The 23,759-nt window shown below is 42.9% G+C and overlaps 1 protein-coding gene across 1 annotated transcript in view; it reads right to left on the reverse strand.

The window, feature by feature from the left end:
• Positions 1 to 23,759, reverse strand: part of LOC126162437 (uncharacterized) — an 89,230-nt gene that overhangs the window by 63,592 nt on the left and 1,879 nt on the right. The window contains exons 2-3 of the mRNA XM_049918946.1: positions 2,098 to 3,488; positions 1,467 to 1,706 (exon numbers count right to left, since the gene is read on the reverse strand). Of these exons, the coding sequence (XP_049774903.1) occupies positions 1,467 to 1,706; positions 2,098 to 3,488 (1,631 nt within the window). The remainder of the gene's footprint in view (positions 1 to 1,466; positions 1,707 to 2,097; positions 3,489 to 23,759) is intronic.

Consider the following 23,759-nt stretch of genomic DNA (forward strand, 5'->3'; position numbering starts at 1 on the left):
AGAGATCGCTAGAAGTGTACGGCCATCACTAGAAGAAAGTTTGAGCTGCTTCATCCACAAGTCATCCATCTTCGTGCCACCCACTCTGAACTGGTGCTCTCCCCACAGATACCAGTGCCCCAACCATGATGGCACACACAGGGAGTTTCTACTTCATGCATCAATAGTGCGGCTCCTATGTAGTCAGGGGGCTACCACTGTGCAGGTACTTATTGATGAATCCCCCTCCCTTCAAAATGGGATGGTAACTATGTTGAGTTTTGAGTGTATTACTTTTGCCAGAAAGGAAGGGTCCAAAGACAGAAAGATACAAAAGACAGAACACATGAAGCCAAATCCAACAAAACCAAGCATGCTCAGCTCCCATGATTACAGCATGGTCCCCTTATTGTGTTTAATAAAATACTAAATGCAGAAGGATATGAACACATTTGACAGCATTGAGTCTATGTACAGTAGAGGAACAGTTTGGAGATCATAACTGATTGTATCAGCACGGCAATCCTGTCATAGAGTAGCCTCTGTGAGGTGATGCTTTGTGGGCAACAACTTTCCTGAAATGGAAGATGGACAGGCCTGCCCAGAGGCCCAACCTGGGTCCATTAGAACACTTTTTGGATGGGTCAGAATGTCAATTTCACTCCAGACACCAGTGTCCAACATCGCTACCTTCTCTAGTTTCGACTCTTGAGGAAACATTTTCTGCCATTCCTCCACAGATGTTCACGTAACTCATTGAAAAAGTCCCAGCATAGTTCAGTGCCATCATAAAGGTACAGAATGGGCATACCCCATATTAATGTCCACAAATACGTGTTTAGATACTTTCAATGCTATAAGTGCGTGTCACCTAAAGACAAACACTCAAAACTATATATTTTGGTTTTGAACTGAGCTTCACATAATGTATGCCTTGATTCATTCCACATTCACAAAAATTTTCCTTCATGATGGAAAACACAGCACACAATGAATGACTATTAATGCCAATAGAGGTTTTATATTTTGCCTGAATAACACATGAATTTCTTAGCAGTAAACTAAGTCCTATCGCTTCTCAGGTATTCCTTTTTTATCTGATTCAGGACTAACATTCTAAGATGTGTTGTAAGTATCGTTTCAACATCAGCATAATATATTACAGTGCCTGCTTCCTAACAGGCCAAATCAATAACTGCTACAATGAAAGATAAGGTTGCAAAGAAAGAATTTTACTAAACACCAGAGCTAATTTCAACTAAATAGGAATTTTTAATTTTTGATGGAAATAAAATGTTTTCTGTTGTTCAACTATGAAGTATAGTCAATTTTGTATTACCTACAAAGGTAAACTCCAGCAAAGTTCTCATTTTGCAGGTATGTTGGTTCACATACTGGCAGATACGTAAAATTAATTTGCTCATATCATGGATCAAGAGAGTTGGCAACCATTAAAAGAAATAGTGTACTCAGGTAATATAACTTACCATACAAATGTAGTTGTCAGCCTCAGTATCTTCAGAGAACTTGTTCAATATAATTTTTTCAATGGAATGCAATATCAGGTTATTTCCATTCACTGTTAACGCAGACAATGGGCTTTTCAATTCTTTAAGTGCATTAATTACAACAGCAAGCTGCTGCTTGTTACGAAGCACTTCTGACAATGCCTTCGTTACAAAATTCTGAGGTGATTGTAAACAGACTGCAACACACTGTTTAACAAACTGTAAAAAAGTATCACACAATATGAACATTTCAGTTAATAATGGACCAAAAGGTAATTTGTAAAAAGTAGTGGAAAAACAGCTAAAAGATATGTGTACAAAAATTATATTATAGATTAGTTACGAAAAGCAAACACTGATAATGTGTGGCAGGGGCCAGGTGTCAGTCACCCATAGTTCTTTCTCAAGTACCACCTGATCACTGCATTGGCTATTTTGTAGGTACAAGCAGAGATTAAGTGTGGCTGACAGTACACAGGCAACACTTTGCTGCCCCCCCTCAAATCCCAAAATCATAATCACCACTCCATCATACAGCAGTATTCAGCACACTCAATTCTACAATGTATACAAACTAATTCCTTAAAAGGAGTAACAACAGCATAATTACCTCCTCTTGTTTTGCTTCTTCAGAAAATTCTGTAGATTTGTTGAAACACTCTGTACAATCTTTATTAAATTCTTTTGTTTCCAGTACCGATGTCACACCTTGCTTCGAAAAGAAATGATTCAACACTTCAAACTGCAGTGGTAGCTCCAGACTTTTCACTGCATTAAGTGACAAGTGTTTCAACCTCTCACATGGGATATCACTTAAATTTTCAGTAGAAGACAATTTATTAGCAGCAATGTCTAGTATCCTACAAACATCATCTTTATCCACCACTGATAAATTCCCTTCCAAGCACACCAAAGTTTCTTCAGTCTCACAGAGACAATCAAAACTAAGAAAGGCCTTCCACCATCTATTAAGTCTTTTATCTTCATTTGGTATGTTTTTCATTACTGTTGCAAGATCTGCAGACATTATTATGTCTTCCTCACTTATAGGTTTGGTAGCAAAGCGCTGTAGTAAGGGCAATAATCTTTCCACACAAGAAAATTTCTGACTGAACTCCTGAACACTATTTATAGCTTCAGTGACACGAAAGCTTGCCTCAGCAATATCCAGTTGCAAATGCCTTTCATCTTTTTCATCACATTCTACCCAAAACAACCATAAATCTACTGTAACTCCATACAAATTATGCAAACAAGCAGTAAGTAAGTCATTGGTAATTTCAGAAATAGAATCAGTTCTACAGTGTTCCTCATGTTTACATTCCTCAATGGGATAATCTATGCTCTTGTAAATGGTATGTATACTATCATTATGTTCTGGACAGTTTACAAAATATTTTAAACAATGTTCACAAACAATTAATAACTTTTTCATTGCACAACCTGCAAAATAATGCAAGTCTTTAGTTCCTCTTCCTTCAAATCGTTTCTTCCCTGGGTCCAAAAATATTGTCAAGAAATTTTTTAAGTATTCTGTGAATCTGCACCAACAATAATTCATGTTTTCTGAAGTAATTCTTCCTAAGGAAATCTTCAAAAGTTGTGTATATATACCTACAATTGATTTGGAGCTCAATTCCAGGGCATCATACAGCTCCATCGAAGTCTTTTTGTGAGCCAGTGTATCTATTACATGAATAACAAGTGACGGTGGTCCATTTGCAATGAAATCATAGACATAAGCTTGCAAGCCTATATCCCAAAATATTGAAATTAGTAAATCCTTACTGACAGTTGGGATGCTTCCAATGAGATGTCCGCAGTTTTCATCTGCCATTAATGGGTCCTCATCAAACATGTCAGAATTCAATAATAAAAATATTACTATTTTTTTCAAACCATCATGCAAATTTTCTGATTTAGCATTTAAGAAATCTTTGTACTTTTCATGTATTACTGCTGCTAACTTTTCAGTGATGTCTTTGGTCTTCAGGCTATCTCCTGAAACAACAGAAACAGTACATACAGTTGACACAAAAGAAATAAAATCTAATTTTATAGTTTAGGAATAGTAAAAAGCAAAACAGCATGTCAAGGAAAAAATCTCTTCTATTTCTCTGACTGTAATGTTTTTATTTCAAGTCTGCTTCTTCAGCAACACATATTTTATTAAGCTCGAATTATGTAAAAATATATCACAGGAGGTACAGATCTCGACTCCCCTGGAAATACACAAAATGTAAAACTTCTGTAAGTGGATAGCTCTTGACTAGCACAGTAATCTGGAAGTTTGTTGAAAATCTCACATGTTAGTGCAGGAGAATACTGTTTACAGGTTCTGGAAGCATTCTAATATGAACCAAGCTCTTGGGGCACCGATACTCTGTTCGTTACTGAAATCACAAATTGGTAGAAAGGTGTCTGAAGACAGTACCACATTAGGTAGAGAGGCAAATATATGTGCTAGCCAATGGCAGGTAACAACTAAGTCAAAATCACAGTCCATGAGAAAATCATATAGAACAGTGTCATCATTAATAGGTATCCATGAGGCTTGTTATAAATGTCAGCTGGTTGACAACTGTGGTTGTGATGGTACGCGGAAGCCCTTGACCTGGTACCAGAGGATGTATCCTCCCTAGCAACCTTACCAGACATGTGCATAATTATAGCCACTGATCCACTGACATGTCGGGTGGATTACAAGATCCCTTCTGCCTTGGATCAGCCTATAAGACTGAACTCATCTTGTTGGGGAGATGGGGGGGGGGGGGGGGGGGATGAAGGGATGCAATATGGCCTGCTGCAAAAGTTGGCATGCTGCTTTGGATGCTGCCAATGGTAGAGGAGCTGTTCCCAGGTCTGCCACTGGAAAGGCATGAGGAGATGACAGTTTGGACTCCTGGCTTGCTGATGGTTCCAGAGAAGGCTGTGGGTCTGATGTAAGACCCAATGCAAACTGTGGTGGAGGGGGAACGATCCCCTGCATATTGTTGTTCAGGTACGAATCATATAGATGGTGGATGATGGCTGGAGGACTGGGAATGCCAGGTGCCCATCACTTGGAATGTCATCCTGAAATCAAAACCCACATCTGCTGTTGTTGGCCCAAGGGGTGGGCAAGGAGGGCTGCGCGCCATGAGAGTAGCATATCCACAGGTGGAGTGTGCCCAGATGGCACAAACAAATGGAGCTGGTTGCTGTACCAGCGAAGGATGCCTCAAGGTGTGGCCACGAAGATCAGTTGGTGGCTTGTTGGGCTGTGATGGAGCCACGTATAAAGTCACGCATATGGCCAAACATGAAGGCCATGACTCCCACCTTAAAAGAAGTGGCCATTTCTTCTTCTTCTTCTTCTTCTTCTTCTTCTTCTTGTACCAAGAGAGTCTGCAACATATCTAACAATGAACAAAGGGGTGTCCATGCAAGAGCTTCGCTAGGCTTTGATAGTGGATTGGTGTTGGCCTGTAAGAGGACAAAATAGAAAGCAGCACATAATTGGTTTTTCGATCTGCATTTTGAACATTTGCACAAAACATTCAGCCATGGAATTAGAGGCAAGTCAAATGGAGGTGTGGTAACATTGCATTTGGGGTGCAAAACTTTTGAAACCAGCACATGCAAACTGCCATTGACTATTGGTGAAAAGAACTTGTTTGGCTCCTCAATACAAAAAACAGTGACCAGGGCCTTAACAAAATTTTCCATTGTGTTCTGTTGCATTTTTATGATGTAAGGAAAATGAGAATATGCAGCTATTAAAGTCAGTCACATGGTCCCATGGACTAGAACCCATAAAATCCACATGCTCTCAGTCCCACAGCTGGCTGAGTGTAGGCCACAGTTGGTAGGCTTGGGCTGTGCTGGTTACTGCATCTGACAAGCTGGGCAGTGTTGAGTCATGCACACAATATCTTCTTTCACCTGTGGCCAATAAATGTCAGTAGGCCATATTCTTCATTCTAGAAATGTTCCAGTGGTGCTGATGTAGGAGTTGCAATATATGGGAGAACAGAACTTCCAGAATCACCACTCAATACTGACCATCATCTTGACTCAATAACAGGTCATCTTTGCAGAGATGAAGAGTATGGCCTTGTCGATAAGAAGCAATGAAGTTCTGCAGAGACTGCAGGAGGAAGTGCCTGTGGGTAGCTAAAAACCTGTCTCAAGAGTGGATCCTTATGTGTGGCTGCTGCAACACTTCTGGTAGTGATGCAAAAGCACAAAAAGTACTTGCCACATATTCAACAAGCTCCTCATGACTGCTTTCTGTGACTGCTATATCACCAAAATAATTGATGCACTGTGGAATATTGGCAATAGTTCATTCTAAAAATGGATATTGAAACAGGTTGTATGGAATATTTAATACCAGTATGGGTTTGGAAATTTTGTTCAAATAAGTTGAAAATAAGCTTCCAAAAGATCGATTTTAGAGAAATATTGAACTCCAATCAAGTTCAAAAATGATTCATCACAAGTGAATAGGCATGAGACCACAACTGACTGATCATTTACCATATTTTTGAAACAACCATAAAGGTATAACAATCCACCTGATCTGTGAACACTGATTAAAGGTGATGCCCATCTAATATAAGGAATTAGGGACAGCAGTGTCAACTCCTCTGAACAATCACAGTATTGGATGGGCTTTGCAAAATGTAACATGGAAAAGGAAACCAGAAGCCATTCCCAGGCCTGGAGAAAACGAGGGAACATTTTGGAGACACAGAAGCTCTATTTCTGCCCATGGAATGGTATACTTTGAACTTCTTGGACAGAAAGTTTGATAGAAAAAACCATAGGCTGCACTACACATCCATACAAAAAACTGTATCCACTGTAGGTTCCACAACAACAGAGAGAGAGAGAGAGAGAGAGAGAGAGAGAGAGAGAGAGAGTTCTGATTACTTGCTTACACAATAATTCCAGAACTACTTAACCTAGTACCAAACTTGCAAAATCCAGGATGGAATGCAACAATGTAGTGAAAAGGAAAGTTACCACCCACCATATAGTGGAGATGCTGAGTCGCAGATAGGCTTAACAAAAAGACTGTCACAAATAATAGCTTTCAGCCAGTAAGGTCTTCGTCAGATTTAGATGTCAAACACACACATACATAAACAAATGCAACTCACACACACGACTGCAGTCTCAGGCAACTGAGGCCACACTGCGAGCAGCAGCACTAGAGCTTGATGGGAGTGGCGACTGAGTGGGGGTAAGGAGGATAGTAGGGCAGGCATGGCGGACAGTGACATGCTGTTGGGGAGTGCAGAGCGAGGAGGTGGAAAGAGAGTAGGGCAGATATATGCAGTCAGGAAGTTAGAGGAAAGGAGCAGAGAGGTGGGGAGGGAGTGGGGGATAGCAGAAAAGGAGAGAAGTAAAAAGACTGCATGCGATGGAGGAATGAGGGCTGTGTAGTGTTGGAATGGGAACAGAGAAGGGGCCAGATGGGAGAGGACAATGACTAATGAAGATTGAGGACAGGAGGGTAATGTGAATGTAAGATATATTGCAGGGAGAGTTCCCACTTACGCAATTCAGAAAAGCTGATGTTGGTGGGAAGGATCCATATGGTACAGACTGTGAAGCAATCATTGAAATGGAGGATGTCATGTTTGGCAGTGTACTCAGCAACAGGATGGTACACTTGTTTCTTGGCCACAGTTTGTTGGTGGTGGCCTGTTGGGTTGAGCAGGACCAGGTGAAGCAATGGAGGAGAAGTTGTTGAGGTTCTGAAGGAATGTAGATAGGTTCTGGAGGAATGTGGATACGGTGTCCTCACCCTCGATCCAGGTCGCAAAGATGTCATGGATGAATCTGAACCACATGAGGGGTTTAGGATTCTGGATGTTTAGGAAGGATTCCTCTAGATGGCCTATGAATAGTTTGGCATAGGACGGTGTCACACGGGTGCCCATAGACATACCACAGATTTGTTTGTAGGTAATGCCTTCAAAGAAGAAATAATTGTGGGTTAGGATATAGTTGGTCATGGTGACTAGGAAGGAGGTCGTCGGTTTGGAATCTGTCGAGCGTTGGGGATGGTAGTGTTCAATAACGGTAAGGCCATGGGCATTAGGGATGTTAGTAAAAAGGGAAGTGGCATCAATAGTGATGAGCAGGGCACTGTGTGGTAAAGGGACACGAACTGTGGGGAGTCAGTGCAGGAAATGATGGTATCTTTTGTATAGGGGGGTGGGTCCTGGGTAACAGGTTGAAGGTGTTGGTCTATGACAGCACAGATTCTCTCAGTGGGGGCACAGTAACTGGCCACATTGGGGCATCCTTGGTGGTTGGGTTTATGGATTTTAGGAAGCATGTAGAAGGTGGGAGTGGGGAGTGGTAGGGGTGAGTAGAGACATGGACCCAGGGAGAGGTTTTGGGAAGGGCCTAAGGATGTGAGGAGTGACTGGAGATCCTGCTGGATTTCTGGAATGGGGTCACTGTGGCAAGATTTGTAGGTGGATGTATCTGACAGCTGATGGAGTCCTTCTGCCACACAATCCTTGTGATTCAAAACAACAGTGGTGGAGCATTTATCCGCAGGTAGGATTATAAGATCAGGATCACTTTTAAGATGGTGGACTGCAGTTCTTTCTGCGATTGTAAGGTTAGTTTGCATGTTGAGGAATTTGGGGAATGGTAGTGAGGCAAGGTTCAAGGTTAAGAAATTCTGGACAGTTAACAGGGGGTGACTTGGAGGCAGTGGGGGTGGATCATGATTGGATGGAGGAACTGAGTTGGTACGGTTCAACATTGGTCTTTGATTGAGTCTCATTGGTAGGGTTGGTGGCAAAAAAGTGTTTCCACTGTAGAGACCAGGAGAAGGAGAGGTCTTTAACAAGTCCTGCATGATTGAATTTGGGAATGGGGCAAAAAGCGAGGCCTTTGGAAAGGACTGATATTTCTGTGGGGCTAAGGCATTTGGAAGAAAGGTTCATGACTGTGTTTTGGGTCTGTTTAGATTCTGGATTCTGTGTGGTGGTGGCAGGAAGTTTTGGAGGATGGGGTAAATGTAGTTGTTCTACAAGAAAGGGTTTGTCAGCTATGAGGGGACATAGAGGAGGCTTGGAGGTTGTTGTAGAGGAAGTGGACAGTGATACTCCAGGGAGGGAGTAGGAAGTGAGCACAGTGGAGAACTTTTTGAGATGGCATTGTGCATGTTGCTCTAGTTCCCGGAGAGCAAGAGTTTCGATGTTGTTATGGGTTCCTGGAATTTGGGATTGCAGATGGAGAGAAGCTACTGCAAGGTGGTTTTGGCTTGGTTGATATTTGTTTTGCAGGACTATGTTGGTGAGGGCTCCCATCCAGCCCCTTCTCTGCTCCCATTCCAGCACTACACAGCCCCCATTCCTCCATCGCATGCAGTCTTTTTACTTCTCTCCTTTTCAGCTAACGCTCCCTCCCCACCTCTCCGCTCCCTCTGTCTAACCTCCCGACTGCACATAGCTGCCCTACCCTCTATCCACCTCGTCCCTCCGAGCTCCCCAACAGCATGTCACTGCCCGCCACACCTACCCTACTATCCCCCCCCCTCTCCTCACCCCAACCTCCTCATTACCCCCCATCCTGTCACCACTCCCATCATATGCCGGTGCCACTGCTCGCAGCGTGGCCTCAGTTGCCTGAGACTGCAGTCGCGCGCGCGCGTGTGTGTGTGTGTGTGTGTGTGTGTGTGTGTGTGTGTGCGTGCGTGCGTGCGTGCGTGCCGTCTAATTCTGATGAAGGTCTTACTGGCTGAAAGCTATTACTTGTGACAGTCTTTTTGTTGTGCCTATCCGACTCAGCATTTCCACTATATGGTGAGTGGCAACTTTCCTTTTCACAATACTGTTACTAGCCTAGTACCGGAATTTTAGGATGAGCAGATGTCCACAGCTAATCCACAACTACTTTTAAGGATGGAGAGCCCAACCAGAGATATGTATGTTGATTAATAATTGAGAAGGATCCCCCTATATCCAAAAGGTATAAAATTTATCACAAACTGTCGTTGGCAGTATGAAATGGCATGGAGCTACCCTTGACTCTGTGATCTCATTAATTTGAATCAGCACACTTCACTGTTGACTGCAAGGCCAGCTCTGGGAAACACCTGCTATATGACTCTGACAAAAACAGACAACATTATAAAGTGGGAAAGAAAGCTGACATTTAAGAAAAGTAATCAGGACAACTGGGCATTTGCAAAAATTTTGACAAGCCAGAGTGGGAAACATTTTATGCCATTTGGGGAGAGCACCTGGACTGCAAGACATTTTCGCTGTTTCACCACCAGATAGATTAGATTACACCTCATTTGCCAATTGACATGGCAGCTCTCCTACCTCATGGTCTGTAGAAATGGAAGTCGAAGCAGCTTAGAACACTTTAAAGCCCTAGCAACATGTATAACTTCAACTAAAGAAGGATCTGATTGCTGTAGTGCTTGGCACAAATTTCACTGCTTGGTGCTAATCTAATCACAATGTCTTGTGTTAACAATTCTACATAAAATTGACAAGAACATGCAAACTTGCATTTTCTATTTGGTCCTTGTAGATTTGCTTTCCCCCTCTGAAGTAGAATTTTCTGATGCTACCTAGAAAGGAACTCTAAATGAGCAGTCACCGATGCATTTTTGTAGCAAAATGTTCACTTAAAAGTGAGTGAATAGTGGTGAGAGGTAGCAGTGACGAGTGAGATAAATGGGCTAATGTTGGCACACTAGAGCTGTGGTTCGTAGACAATACAAAGACCCATTTTTGCTCAGGGCACTTAAAGTCACTTGCCTGGAAATGAAGTGCAAATGCTTTTGATACACTTCCCAACCCTCTTGAGCTTCACTAAATTGCTGGAAAGTTGGGACTGTCAGAAGCAGACATGTCAGATCTGTCAACTTCTGTACAAGCTCATGCTGCCAGTTGAGTTGTTTCCAAGAGCTCAAGAAACTTGTTTGTTCATCATGGTTGAAAAACTAAGTAAAATGGTCTGAACAGTCCCATTCTTGCATGGGGTAGGTTGCAATTCAGAAAAATCATCACCACCATTCTTGTAAATCTGCTTCTTCAACAACACAAATTTTATTAAGCACAAATTATGTGCAAATAAATCACAGAAAATAAAAGTTGCTAGCTCTTCTGGAAATACACAAAACAGGAAACTTCTGGAGGTGGATACTCTTGGCCAATAAAGGCCTCCGTGCCAGCCTTTAGATCAGCTGTGTGCATTTGCAATGTGACTTGGCACCTTTGGATGTATCCTTATGCACCGTGCCCAGCTACCCCCGGATGTATGCATAATTATACTGATTGATCCATTGTCAGAGATGAGGCCTTATCTGTTGGGAAAAACAGTGAAGTAAAGAACCACTGCAACTCTAGGGTGCAGTGAAGCACTGTAATCAGTTGATATTATAAACTAAAGTCCTCTGCAAAGTTTTTCTGTCTGCCTCATATGGCTAATCTCACACACAACTGTAGTGATTTTGATACAGTTTTCATTAATATCTAAACCAATCCAAGAGGGAAGTTTCTGTGCACCACTACATATTAATATGGCTGGTCACTAGTGGAGAAATAAAATGAAAGAGGTACTAAACCCAAAAACTACAATGATCTGTTCAATATAAATTTAAAGAAATTCAAATGCACTTGACCACCTCCGATTAACTGACTTACCCAAATACTATCACCAAATGAAACTCCACTTTAAACACACAAAAATTCATTAGTAATGAGTTTGTCTTCAATTACACATTAAACCTTGACTTTCCTTTCTTTGTTCTACAGACTATAAACTGTTGCAAACAATGTTAAAAAGTAATGCCTTTCAGACATAAGCTCCACAATTGAAGATGCAGCGAAGTGAACAAAATGGTAACGAACCTTAAATGTATGAAAACTATAGCTGCTTTTACATGGGCTACAGACAGACAACAAAGATGAGAAAGAAAGGAATGGAAGAAGAAAATAAAGAAAAAAAAATGTTATGGAATGAAGGTAACATCTCACTGAATAGTAGAAGCATTGAGAGCAGTTGAAAGGTGAAACCCCCCCCCCCCTCACACACACACACACACACACACGCACACGCACACACACACACACACACACACACACACACACAAAGAGAGACACACACACACACACACACACACACACACACACAAAGAGAGAGAGAGAGAGAGAGAGAGAGAGGTGAAGAGAGAGGGGGAGGGAGGGAGAAGGGGAAGGGAAGGGGGAGGGGAAGAGGTAGTTGGGGAAAGGTGGCTAATGACTGAGAGGCAGATAGCAACTGCACTCACATGAGACTGGAAAGCAAGAGGGAGTGGCAACAGGTGCACAGGATAAGAATGCAACATGAGCATTGACAAAGGTAAGCTTGTGCAGTGCATGAAGAAGTAGATGATGATGATGATGATGATGATGATGTGGGGTAGGAGTGGACTGGGAGGAGGTTACAGAGCAGAGGGAGGAGAGAGTGTGCAGACGACAGTGTGGATGATGGATGAGTTGTGTTCAGGGTGGAGGTGAGCACATGGCTGGAGGCTAATGGAGAATGGTGCCAAAAAGATTACAGGAATGGAGGATGTGTTGCAAGGTCACATCCCATCTACATAGTTCACAGAAGTTGGCAATGGAATGAAAGATCCATATGGCAAATATTGTGAAGCAGCCATTGAAGTCCAGCATGTTACGCGCAGCAGTCTGTTCCACTGAGGGTTAGTCAACTCTGCTTTCAGTCACAATTTAGCAGTAATCATTCACTTTGGTGGTCGGGTGGTTGGACATCATGCCCACATAAAATGCTGTGCAGAAATTGCAGCAGAGCTAGTACATAAAGTGACTGCTTTCACAGGTGGCTCTGCCTCTGATGGGATAGAATAAGACTATGATGAAGCTGGAGTAGGATGTGCCAAGTGGGAGTATTGGGCAAATCTTGCACCTGGGTCTTCCACAGGGATGTGACCCATGCAATATTGGATTGAGACTGATTGTGGCATAAATTTTCAGATACCACTTTGGGATGTGTGGTAAAAGTTGTAGGTAAGGACATTCCCCATTTCGTAGTTGTTCCAGCCTGAGATGATACTGGCTGAGGAAGAGGGGTTCTCCTGGGCAGCTGGTTCTTGGGTGTGATAGGGAGTCTAGGGATATGTGAGGATGTGATGTGGGAAATCTGTACGTGGACTAGGTTTTGGGGATCATGCCTGTCTGTGAAGACCCCACTGAGATGTTCAGTATAATGTTTGATTAGTTGGGAATTAAGGGACTAAACAACGAGGACATCAGTCTGTCAGTGAAGAGAGTGTTCATCAGGAGTTGGTGATGACAGCCAGAAATTTGATCCTATTATGAAGCCATGTACAAGTAGTAAAACTGAATCACTGAACACAGTACTGATGCAAAAGCTGAGAAATAATTTAAAGACAAATGAAAGTTTATAAGCCGGATTGGTGCGTAGGTGAGAGCAGATGAGGGGACTCCTAGTGGTCATCTGTGGTGAAAGAAACCTCACCTCATCTAAACCTCCTGCCAATTCAATTAAGGACGAAGACAGTTACAGAGTAAATAAGGACTTCTAGCTAGGAGGTGTGTAACGGTAAATGTCACAAGGCTAAAAATGTTATGGACATCAGCTGGACTGACAGTAATGAAGTGAGAGAAATAAAAGGATCAGTCGGGGGATGGTGCCAGGCAAGCATCCTGCACAGCTCTGCATTGCGTCCCGATCCATTAAAGTAAAAAAATACAGTCAAATAAGAGAACAGCAAACACTATATATCGGAGTGCTACCCCTAAAATGGAAAATAAGGAGCAGCAGAAAAATGGGGCTAACCACATCTAATAGCATTTAAAACAGAGATGACAAAGGGAGCTGGCATAGGAGGTAGTGTCAATGGTCCCCCAAACCCAGCAAATGGCGGAGATGCCCTAATGCTAAGTCCCTGCTCATGCCTTGAAATTAGTTAAAAACTTTACCCTAGCATCAAAAAATGGAGAATCAGTTCAACTACCTGTCAGTCATCCACCAATACTAGAGACAAGGAATCTGGGAATACCACGTTCATAGAGAACCAGAAGGAGACGTCGTTCCACCAGGATGAGAACTATTGTTTGTATTGCTCAGGAACCACAATGTGGGGATTGTGTTTCACGTAAAATAAAATTGTGTGTTAATCTGGTATGTGCAATATGGAGGCGACAGGATGCTGGATTTCTCGCAGGAGGAATGTATGGTTGGTTGGTTGGTTTACAAGGGGGGAAAGGGACCAAACTGCTTGGTCATCATTCCCTTGTTCCTACTGTAACAATTCAACAAAGGAAAGAATAAAACAAACTAGACATACAGCACAATACTGAGAGGAAGGAAAAACCACAAAAATGACAGAAGAGCAACGAACACTACTAGGAACAAAATAGGAAAAGAAAAACACAGACACAAGAAAATAAAAGGATAAGCCAGCCACTCTGCAACACATTAAAACCTCCACCTTAAAAGCACTAGCGTGGAGGACACTGAGGGACAAAGGACATGCGCTAAAACTTAGATCACATAATAAAACCCACCCTCACGTACCAAACTTAAAACCAAATCAGCTGATGAGGTGTTGTCTGCTAAAATTAATGATAATGAGTCCGGTAACTGAAGATGATATCTCAGGGCAGCCAAACTAGGACAGTGCAAAAGAAAATGGGCCACTGTCAAGTGGGCACCACACCGACACTGGGGTGGGTCTTCACGGCGCAGGAGGTAGCCTTGGGTTACCCAAGCACGACCAATGCGGAATCGGCAGAGAATCACAGAGTCCCTCGAGAGGCCCACGTGGAGGACTTCCACACATTCGTAGTCTCCTTAATGGCATGCAGTTCATTGTGCGTACTGAGACTATGCCATTCCGTCTCCCAAAGCCAAAAAACCTTGCAGCATAATAATGAATGCTATTGGAATGGCAATCTCCATAAGCAGTTTCCGTGTAGCCCGTTTCACCAGCCTGTCAGCATGTTCGTTGACTGGGATTCCGACGTGATCTGGGGTCCAGACACACATCACTGAACAACTGGATCGTTCCAGGGCAAAGAAGGACTCCTGGATGGTCACTACCAAAGGATGATGAGGGTAACACTGGTCGATAGCATGTAGGCTGTTCAAGGAGTCAGTAAACATAACAAATGACTCCCCAGGGCATGAATGGATGAGCTCAAGAACACAAGATATAGCCACCAACTCTGCAGTGAAAACACTGCAGCTATCGGGCAAGGAATGCTGTTCAATATGGCCTCTGTGAAAGTAGATTAAGCCAACGTGACCATCAGCCATCGAGTTGTCGGTGTAAACCACTTCAGAGCCCTGGAATAAGTCAAGAACGAGAGGGAGTGATAGCAGAGAGCCGTGGGAGTAACTGAGTCCTTAGGGCCATGTGAAAGGTCCAGGCAAAGCTTCAGCTGAGGTTTACACCATGGAGGTGTACATGAATGGACCTCGAGTAGAGGTGGTAAAGGGAAGGAATCCAGTTCAGACAGAAGCGATCAGATGCAAATCACAATTGTGAGCCCTGACCTGGGCTGCAAATCCGGGAGCGCAGTGGTTGGGAAAATGAGACAGTAATTCGGATGCTCAGGAGAACAATCAATGTGTGAAACATAAATGGAGAGCAGTTGTGCATGCCTAACCTCCAATGGACGGACTCCAGCCTCCACCAGGACGCTGGTCACCGGACTCGTCCTAAACGCCCGTCACTAGTCGAACGCCACAGTGGTGCACTGGGTCGAGTAAACATAACACCGAGGGCGCCGCCAAACCATAAACCAGACTCCCATAGTCAAGGCGGCATTGAACACGGGCTCTGTACAGCTGCAGCAGTGTAGTGTGATCTGCACCCCAGTTGGTGTTGCTCAGGCAGCAGAGGGCATTGAGGTGCTGCCAGCATTTCCACTTCAGCTGGTGAGGAAGCCATGTCAATTGGGCATCAAAAACTAGTCCTAAAAATCAATGTGTCTCTACTACAGGGAGTGGATCATCATTAAGGTACAGTTCTGGTTCCAGATGAACAGTACGACTCCGACAGAAATGCATGACACACAACACTGAGACTGAAAACTGGAAGCCGTGGTCTAGAGCTCATGACTGCACCTTGTGAATGGCTCCCTGTAGGTGCCTCTAAGCAACACCACTACTGGAGCAGCAGCATGAAATGCAGAAATTGCCTGCATACAAAGAAGATGAGACGAACGGCCCTACAGGTGCTGCTAAGCCATTAATGGCCACTAAAAATAGAGATACACTCAATACAGAGCCCCGCGAGACCCCATTCGCCTGGATATGGGAGGAACTATGGGAGGCACCAACCTGGACCCCACCTCATAAAATGTGGCAAGGATATGATGTCGCCAGGTCGTGTTTTAAGCTTTTCATAAATAAAAAAATTACACCAACAAGGTGTTGGCGTCTGGAAAAGGCTGTTTGGATGGCAGACTCAAGGGACACAAGTTTATCAATGGTAGAGCAACCCTAGCGGAAACCGCTCTGACATGGAGCCAGTAGGCCACGTGACTCCAGGACCCAGCCCAACCGCTGACACACCATACATTCCAGCAGCTTACAAAGAACGATGGTGAGGCTGATGGGCCGATAGCTATCCACATCAAGTGGGTTTTTACCAGTTTTGAGCACTGGAATGATTGTGCTCTCCCACCATTGCGATGGAAAAGCACCATCATGCCAGATCCTGTTGAAGATGATGAGGAGATGTCGCTTGTAGACGAGAGCTGTTTAATCATCTGACTGTGGATCCGATCTGGCCCAGGAGCTTTGTCAGGGCAATGTGCAAGGACGCTGAGGAGCTCTCACTCTGTAAATGGGCCGTTATAGTGTTCACTGTGGCGTGTAGTGAATGAGAGGACTTTCCTTTCCATCCACTGTGAAAGGCTGGGAGATAATTCTCTGATGCAGAGGCTTGAGCATAGTGCTCGACAAAGTGCTTGGCTATCGCATTTGCATCAGTAGAGAATACGCCATTGATGGTAATGCCAGGGACACCTGTTGGGGTCTGGTACCCAGAAATATCTCTGACCTTCGTCCAGACTTGGGAAGGTGACACATGGCACCCAATGGTCGAGACATACCTCTCCCAACACTCCTGTTTCAGTCTGTTTATAAGGTGGTGAACGCAGGCACAGAGCCGTTTAAATGCTATTAGGTGCTCCAGAGATGGGTGCTGCTTATGCCACTGTAGAGCCCGCCTACACTCTTCAATGGCCTCAGCAATTTCCAGTGACCACCAAGGTACTGTCTTTCGGTGGGGGCACACTAAGGAACCATGGATCGTGTTTTCCACCGCAGCAACGATCATTCTAGTGACCCGCTCTACCACCACATTCATGATACCATGTGGGGGAGATTCAACAATGACAGCAAAGGTGAAAGCTTCCCAGTCTGCCTTGTTTAGAGCCCATGTGAGTAGGCATCTATGGGCATGACACCGGGGGAGTGAGGATGATGGAGAAGTGGTCACTAATACACAAGTCATCGTGGACTCTCCAGTTGACAGATGGGGAAAGTCCTGGGCTGCAAATTGCAAATTGATAAATCAATGGCCAAATAGGTGCCATAAACCACACTGAAATGTGTGGGAGCCCCAGTATTTAGGAGGCAGAGGTTGAGCTGAGACAGTAAATTTTCGACCTCTCTACCTCGGCCAGTAAGCATGATGCCACCCCACAAGGGGTTATGGGCTTTAAAATCTCCCAAAAGTAGGAAAGAGTTAGGGAGTTGATGAATCAGTGTAGCCAAGACGTTCAGGGTACCACACCATCTGGACAGAGATATACATTGCAGACAGTTATTTCTTGTGTCGTCCTTATCCTGACAGCCACAGCTTCAAGAGGTAAGTGAAGGTGCACAGGTTCACTACACAACGAGTTCAGGACATAGATGCAAACTCCACCTGACACTCTATTATATTCACTATGGTTCTTGTAATATGCCCTACAGCTGCGGAGGGCAGGGGTCAGCATTGCCGGGAACCAGGTTTCCTGGAGGGCAATGCAGAAAGTAGGTATAAAGCTTAACAGCTGCCGTAGTTCAGACAGGTGGAGGAAAAAACTGCAGCAATTCCACTGGAGGACAACGTTATCGTGAGGCAGGGAAGGCATGGAACGCTCAATGAGGCAGTTTACGCCTCAGGGCCACAGCTGCCACCGACTTAGTTCCGGAGCAGTCTATATCGATTGTGTCTGAGGGTTCAGCGGGCGCCAGAATCTCCGCCTCACCCTCATATGCAGAGCTTGTAGGTAGCAGTGGTGTGGGTGCCACCATAATTTCCTTGTTTTTGAGGGTCTTCTTTTTGGATTTCTCTTACTGTTCCTTGGGTTTCTCTGGCTGGGAGGGCTTCTTTGACTCAGTCTCCGGGACTGAGGAGGATCATGAAGCCCTAAGACCAGCTGCTTTTGGGCACTTCAGCCACTGGCAGGTGTCATCTTTCCCACTAGTAGAAACCTGGGAAGGGAGGGACCCAAGGGACCTCTTCCCAGCGAGAGGATCCGAAGAAGACTTACTCTCGCGCTTCTCTGGATAAGGACTGATGTCCCCGATGGTTGAGGGGGGGGGGGGGGGCAGTGCTCCCAAGGTAGGTGGTGCAGGAACAACAGGGAGGGAAGTGCCCCCCACCATTAAGAGGGCAGGTGTAGTCTTACGGCTCTGAGAGCCAACTGGAATTGACTGAATGGATGGGGCTAGAACTGTTCTTGTAGCAGCAGCATAAGATGTCAGAGGTACAGGATGTAGGCAGTCAAATTTCCTCTTAACCTCAGTGTAGGTCAGTCAGTCCATGGTCTTGTATTCCATGATTTTACAATCCTTCTGGAGAATCCTGCAGTCTGGTAAGCAATGGAATGGTGCTCTCCACAGCTGACACACATGGGAGGCATGGCACATGAAGTATTGGGATGTGATGGACATCCACTGTCACAACATATGACACTGGAAGTGCAGCAGGAAGACATGCCCGAACTTCCAGCACTTAGCACTGCATCAGGGGAGAGATATATTGCTTGACATTACACCGGTCATAATGACCTTCTTGGGTAATGTATCACCCTCAAAGGCCAATATGACGGCACCGGTGACTACCCGATTATCCTCTGGACTCCTATGGACACGCCGGATGAAATTAACTCCTCGTCGCTCTACATTGGCGCACAGCTCATCATCAGACTGCAAAAGAAGATCCCTGTGAAATGTAATACCCTGGACCATATTTAAGCTCTTATGGGACGTGATGGAAACACAAACATCCCCCAGATTGTCCCAGTTGAGTACTGTCCGTGATTGGGCAGCGGATGCTGTTTTTATCAAGACTGACCCCGATTGCATTCTGGACAATCCCTCCACCTCCCCAAACGTGTCCTATAAATGCTTCACAAAAAACTGAGACTTTGTTAACATGAAGTGTGTCACATCAGATCTCGTACATACGAAGTACGGGGGGAGTAAGTTTCGCTACCACCCTTAGCCTGGCATTCCTCCCTTGATGTAACCAGGGAAGGGAACAATTTGGGGTCATACTTCTTCACATTGTAGTTAGACGTCAACCACTTAGAGACTCCTGGATTGGACCATCAGCAAGAGATGATGTACTATGCTTCACTGCGTGTCATCCGCCCTGATGCCACCCACTCTAACCAGGGGCCCTCTCCTGGGCGCCACCCAGCTGCAGCAAAGCCACCTGGCAGGATGACCATTGCCATCGTCCCGATGCGCCAGGGTGATGGGCATCTGCTCCTTGGCATACATGGGGACTTAATGGCGCAGGCATCAGCAGAGCGATCCCTGTGTAGACAGGGGGCTATAACCAACAAGGTACATGGCAGCCCCACCACAACAGACTGGCTACTGTGATGGATATCAGGTGCAAACAAGCAAACAAGTCCATTATCGTCAGCACACAAAACGATACTGCACAGTGGATGGAGGGAAATGCACCCAGGAGGGTGACCTCGCCCAACAGCTGGAGAATGAGCGGATGTGCAGATCCATGTCAATGATGGATGCGAGAAGTCTCAGCACATGATGGACACGATGCATCATGTAAGGCACCCTTCCCCAATTGGCTCGCTCTTCACAAAAATTTAGAGGAATGGAGGTCAAACTCGACAGGGGACCATTACATAAAGGCCAAAATGTGTGAGATTCCTTTTAGTCGCCTCTTACAACAGGCAGGAATACCTCATTCTAACCCCTGGACCCACTCGAGCGGGAGGGGGGGATGTATGGAGGAGCGCAATAGAGCAGTGGTCTTCTTGAAAGTGCAAAATTTGTTAGAGGTTACATTAACCCATGAGACAACATTCCATCTCTGAGTAAAGAGAGGTGTTATTTGCAAACATAAATCAGCACCTGTGATTGATAAAGCGAATGTTGGATGAGTAATCTCTCCTCTAGCTGAATGATTAGTAAGTTCACTCCCTGGGATGCTTACACAACTTGAGACACAGAGAAAGACAACCGAGCAGGAAGCATGACTAAGGTCAATGAGATGGGTCATTCCATGTAAATGAGGAATCATTATAAAAAAATAATTTTTCTGTGGGAATATTTTCCCCCGTTACTTATGTAGGTTGGGCATTGAATTTTGTTGGCAAGATTGATTTTTCCCTCCAAAACCTATTGTTTACTTGTGAGAGCCATTGTTCTGAAGATTATATTGTTGAGTTTGTTAATGCAGAAGATTTGATCAGTTTCAAGGTAAGAAAAAAAATCATGAAATTTATAATAATTCTTTGTGGTTTATACATCACTTTAAAGTGCATAACTTCTTTTTGGTATATTTTTAGAAGCAAACAATTTAAGCATGATAAATACAAAAACATTTATATAAGCTAACCCAAAATGTGTAACATGAGTTACCAAATGCCAATTTTTTAAGATTTTCACAAAATATATTAAAGTACAGAAACTTATATTCCATGCTGTCCTTCACATAAGTGTACTTGATAATTTGGTGTCTCAAATTTCCTCCTGGAAGCCTTCTACTAGTATAGGATATTTAATTCATGTAACGTGAGTTACCTTTATTTATGTAATGTGAGTTACCAAAATTTTTGTAGGATTAGTTATAATTTTGATCAGTCACATTGGTTCTGAATTACATACAACACAACAAACAATATATTTCAACAATTTTAATGTATATTTATCTCCATATGCCACATAAAATCCCATAGGGAATATCTATTTCTATTTTATAACAATTTGCAATTTTTGAGAACGCCTTTACGTGCAGCTGAAAAGATTAGACGAAGAAGGCAGAAATTAAAGATGAAGGCAGATATGAAGAGTATAAAATCAAACACAAGGAAACTATGAAAAAATTCAGGAAAAAGAAGCAGGAACAGGAAAAATGTTTGAGTAAAAGAGAACAAGAAAGGATTGCTGCAAACAGGAGATGGAATGCTAGAGAAAGAGTTGCCAAGTACAGGAAGCGGCCAAAGGAAGCATCTTCGGCTACACCAAGTAGTTCTGCCTCTCCACCATATAAAAATAGGTCTTCATTGGGAAAAGCCATATCAAAAATGAAACGCGTACTTCCAGCATCACCCAGAAAACAAAAATGTGTTATTAGGAGATTGTATCATACATATGTTGAACCTTTAGAAGTAGAAAAAATCTCTAAACAAAAAATAGGTGATGAAATAATAACTGCAGTGAGCAAATTCTATGGAAGGGATTACATTAGCAGACAGGCCCCTGGACACAAAGACGTTGTGACTGTAAAAGATGAGAAAGGTAAGAGTAAGTTGCAAATGCGACACTTGATGTTTTCTTTGAAAGAAGCCCATGCAATGTTTTGTGAAGAAAATGGCAAAGTGATTGGTAAAAATAAATTCACAAAATTATGACCCAAACATGTAATGCTTGCCAATAAACTTCCACACAACGTGTGTCTCTGCAGATATCACGAGAATTTCATCTGTGCTATTAACTCTCTTCATAGCATAGTACCTCAAATACCCAAGTACACCAGTAACTGGCCAGAATTTTTTCTATGTGCAGTGCCTACAGCCGATTGTTGGTTGGGAAAGTGCATGAAATGTAAAGATTTACTGGCAGTTAAACTTCTTGATTTATGTACTGGTGTACAAGAGTACAGCGTGAAATGGTATGTGTGGCAAGAGAGTGATGGCAGAATTTTGAAAGCAGAGGAAGAAGGTACACTACAGAATCTTACTGATCATATTCTTACCATAGGACCTAAATTTTTGGTGCACTGCTACTTAAAGAGAGAACAATCAAAGAACTATCAGAGCGATAAGGAATCACTATCTTCTGTGATGCTAACTGCTATGATGCAAATCGATTTTTCTGAAAATTTTACATGTGTAAATCAAGATGAAATTCAAAGTGCACATTAGCAGCACAATCAAATTAGTATTTTTACTGCCATGATTTGGCATTCAGGTACTTCTCACCCCTACGTGTTGGTATCTGATAATCTGGATCACACAAAAAACACTGTCGTTCCCTATGTTGATAGACTTCTTGAAGAACTACCAAAAAATATTAGAGAAGTTACAATCTGGTCAGATGGTCCTGCTTCCCAGTTTAAAAACAGATATATTGCAGAGGCTATAAAAGTTCTAAGTAAGAGTCATGCCAAAAGAATTACATGGAAGTACTTTGCAACTTCTCATGGGAAGGGGCCAGTGGATGGAATTGGTGGGGATGTCAAACGCCAAGTTTGGTCTCTTGTGAAAAGCCGGAAATTTGTCGTAAACAGTGCAACAGATTTTGTAAAAGCATTGTTAAATTCTTCTTCTAATGTGACAGCAGTTCTTATGGGTGAAGAAGACTTTAGCCAAAGAAGCAAAAAACTACATCTCTCAACCCTAATCAAGAACTGCAAGACTTTCTTGAACATTTCTAAAATTCATCACTTGGAACTCTATAATAATGAAGTTGTGGGACACACCACTTCATCAGTTGCCGAGGAAAACACTAACAGAACAGAAAAATCACTAGACATACAAGTAGATGACTGGGTGGTGGTAAAATATGACAATTCATATTTTCCTGGTAATGTTACTACAATTGAAAATGGTGAGCTTAAAGTTGATGTTATGATGAAAGATGGGAAATTTTGGAAGTGGCCTGAAATTAAAGATGAGATATACTACACTAAAGACAAGGTTGTCAGAAAAGTGAACCCTCCAAGTGTTGTAAATTCCTGTGCTTATTTCAAGTTTGACTGCGATCTGTGACAATGTAATGTGAGTTACTGTATGTTGTAACGCGTTACCTGTTCATTGTTTTAATCTTTATTTTATTGGAGATTAAATGTTTGGAACTTTGTTAAAATACTTATCAGATCTTCTGGTATTGTATGTAAAACTTATAAGGAACGTTCACATAAAACAGAGCAGATTTTTGTATTTTCTTTATCTTATGCAAAAGGCATTTCTTGGAAATGTAATGTGAGTTACCAAAAATAATTATAAGATTTGGTTTTATGAATATAGTAATGTAACAATTATTGTGATAAAGGTTTACAGAGCATTCTGTATAAACTATGTTTTGAGGTATAAAAATATTTAATAGAAACATTACCTTCTGTTAATTGTCCAAAAATTATAATACAAACATCACTTTGTAACATGAGTTAGCATGGAATGACCCAGATCATCAATAGCATATTTTATAGAATGATAACAGTAATACCAATCAATGGCCTGGAGACACTCATTGAGTCACTACAAATTAAAATAGGATCTAGGGAGCTCTGTTTAATAAAACGTAGGACTCTGATAATGGCTATCAATTCCACCATAAAAACTACACACATTCCTGGCAGCAAATGTTGTTCCTGACCAGTGAGGCATGTAAAGCATACAAGGATTGTTCAGAAAATTCCACACCATTCATAATTTTGCGCCAATGGTGCATTGGAACAAAATGTGGTTGGCATCCCTGCAAATTCCTGTGTTTAACTTTTAACTGCCGGAAGTTTCATTCTTGTATACCTTTAGCTGTCGTTCAATGCTGTATTGAGTAGACCATTGTGTCACACACAGTTTGCAAATTTCGAGAAACATGATAGTTTGACACGAAAAGTAGTCTGCTTTGCTTAGCTTCATTTGCTGATGACATATGGTATCATATTTTGGAATAACTCTTCCCATTCTCAAAGGATATTTTTTGCTCACAAACAGGTGGTTCCAGGCGTAAATTCAAGAACCTCTTGCGACCCCTGTTCATTAGTCTGGGTGTTCTGACATTGGC

This window comes from Schistocerca cancellata, chromosome 2 (assembly GCF_023864275.1).
Source record: "Schistocerca cancellata isolate TAMUIC-IGC-003103 chromosome 2, iqSchCanc2.1, whole genome shotgun sequence".
Lineage (NCBI taxonomy): Eukaryota > Metazoa > Arthropoda > Insecta > Orthoptera > Acrididae > Schistocerca > Schistocerca cancellata.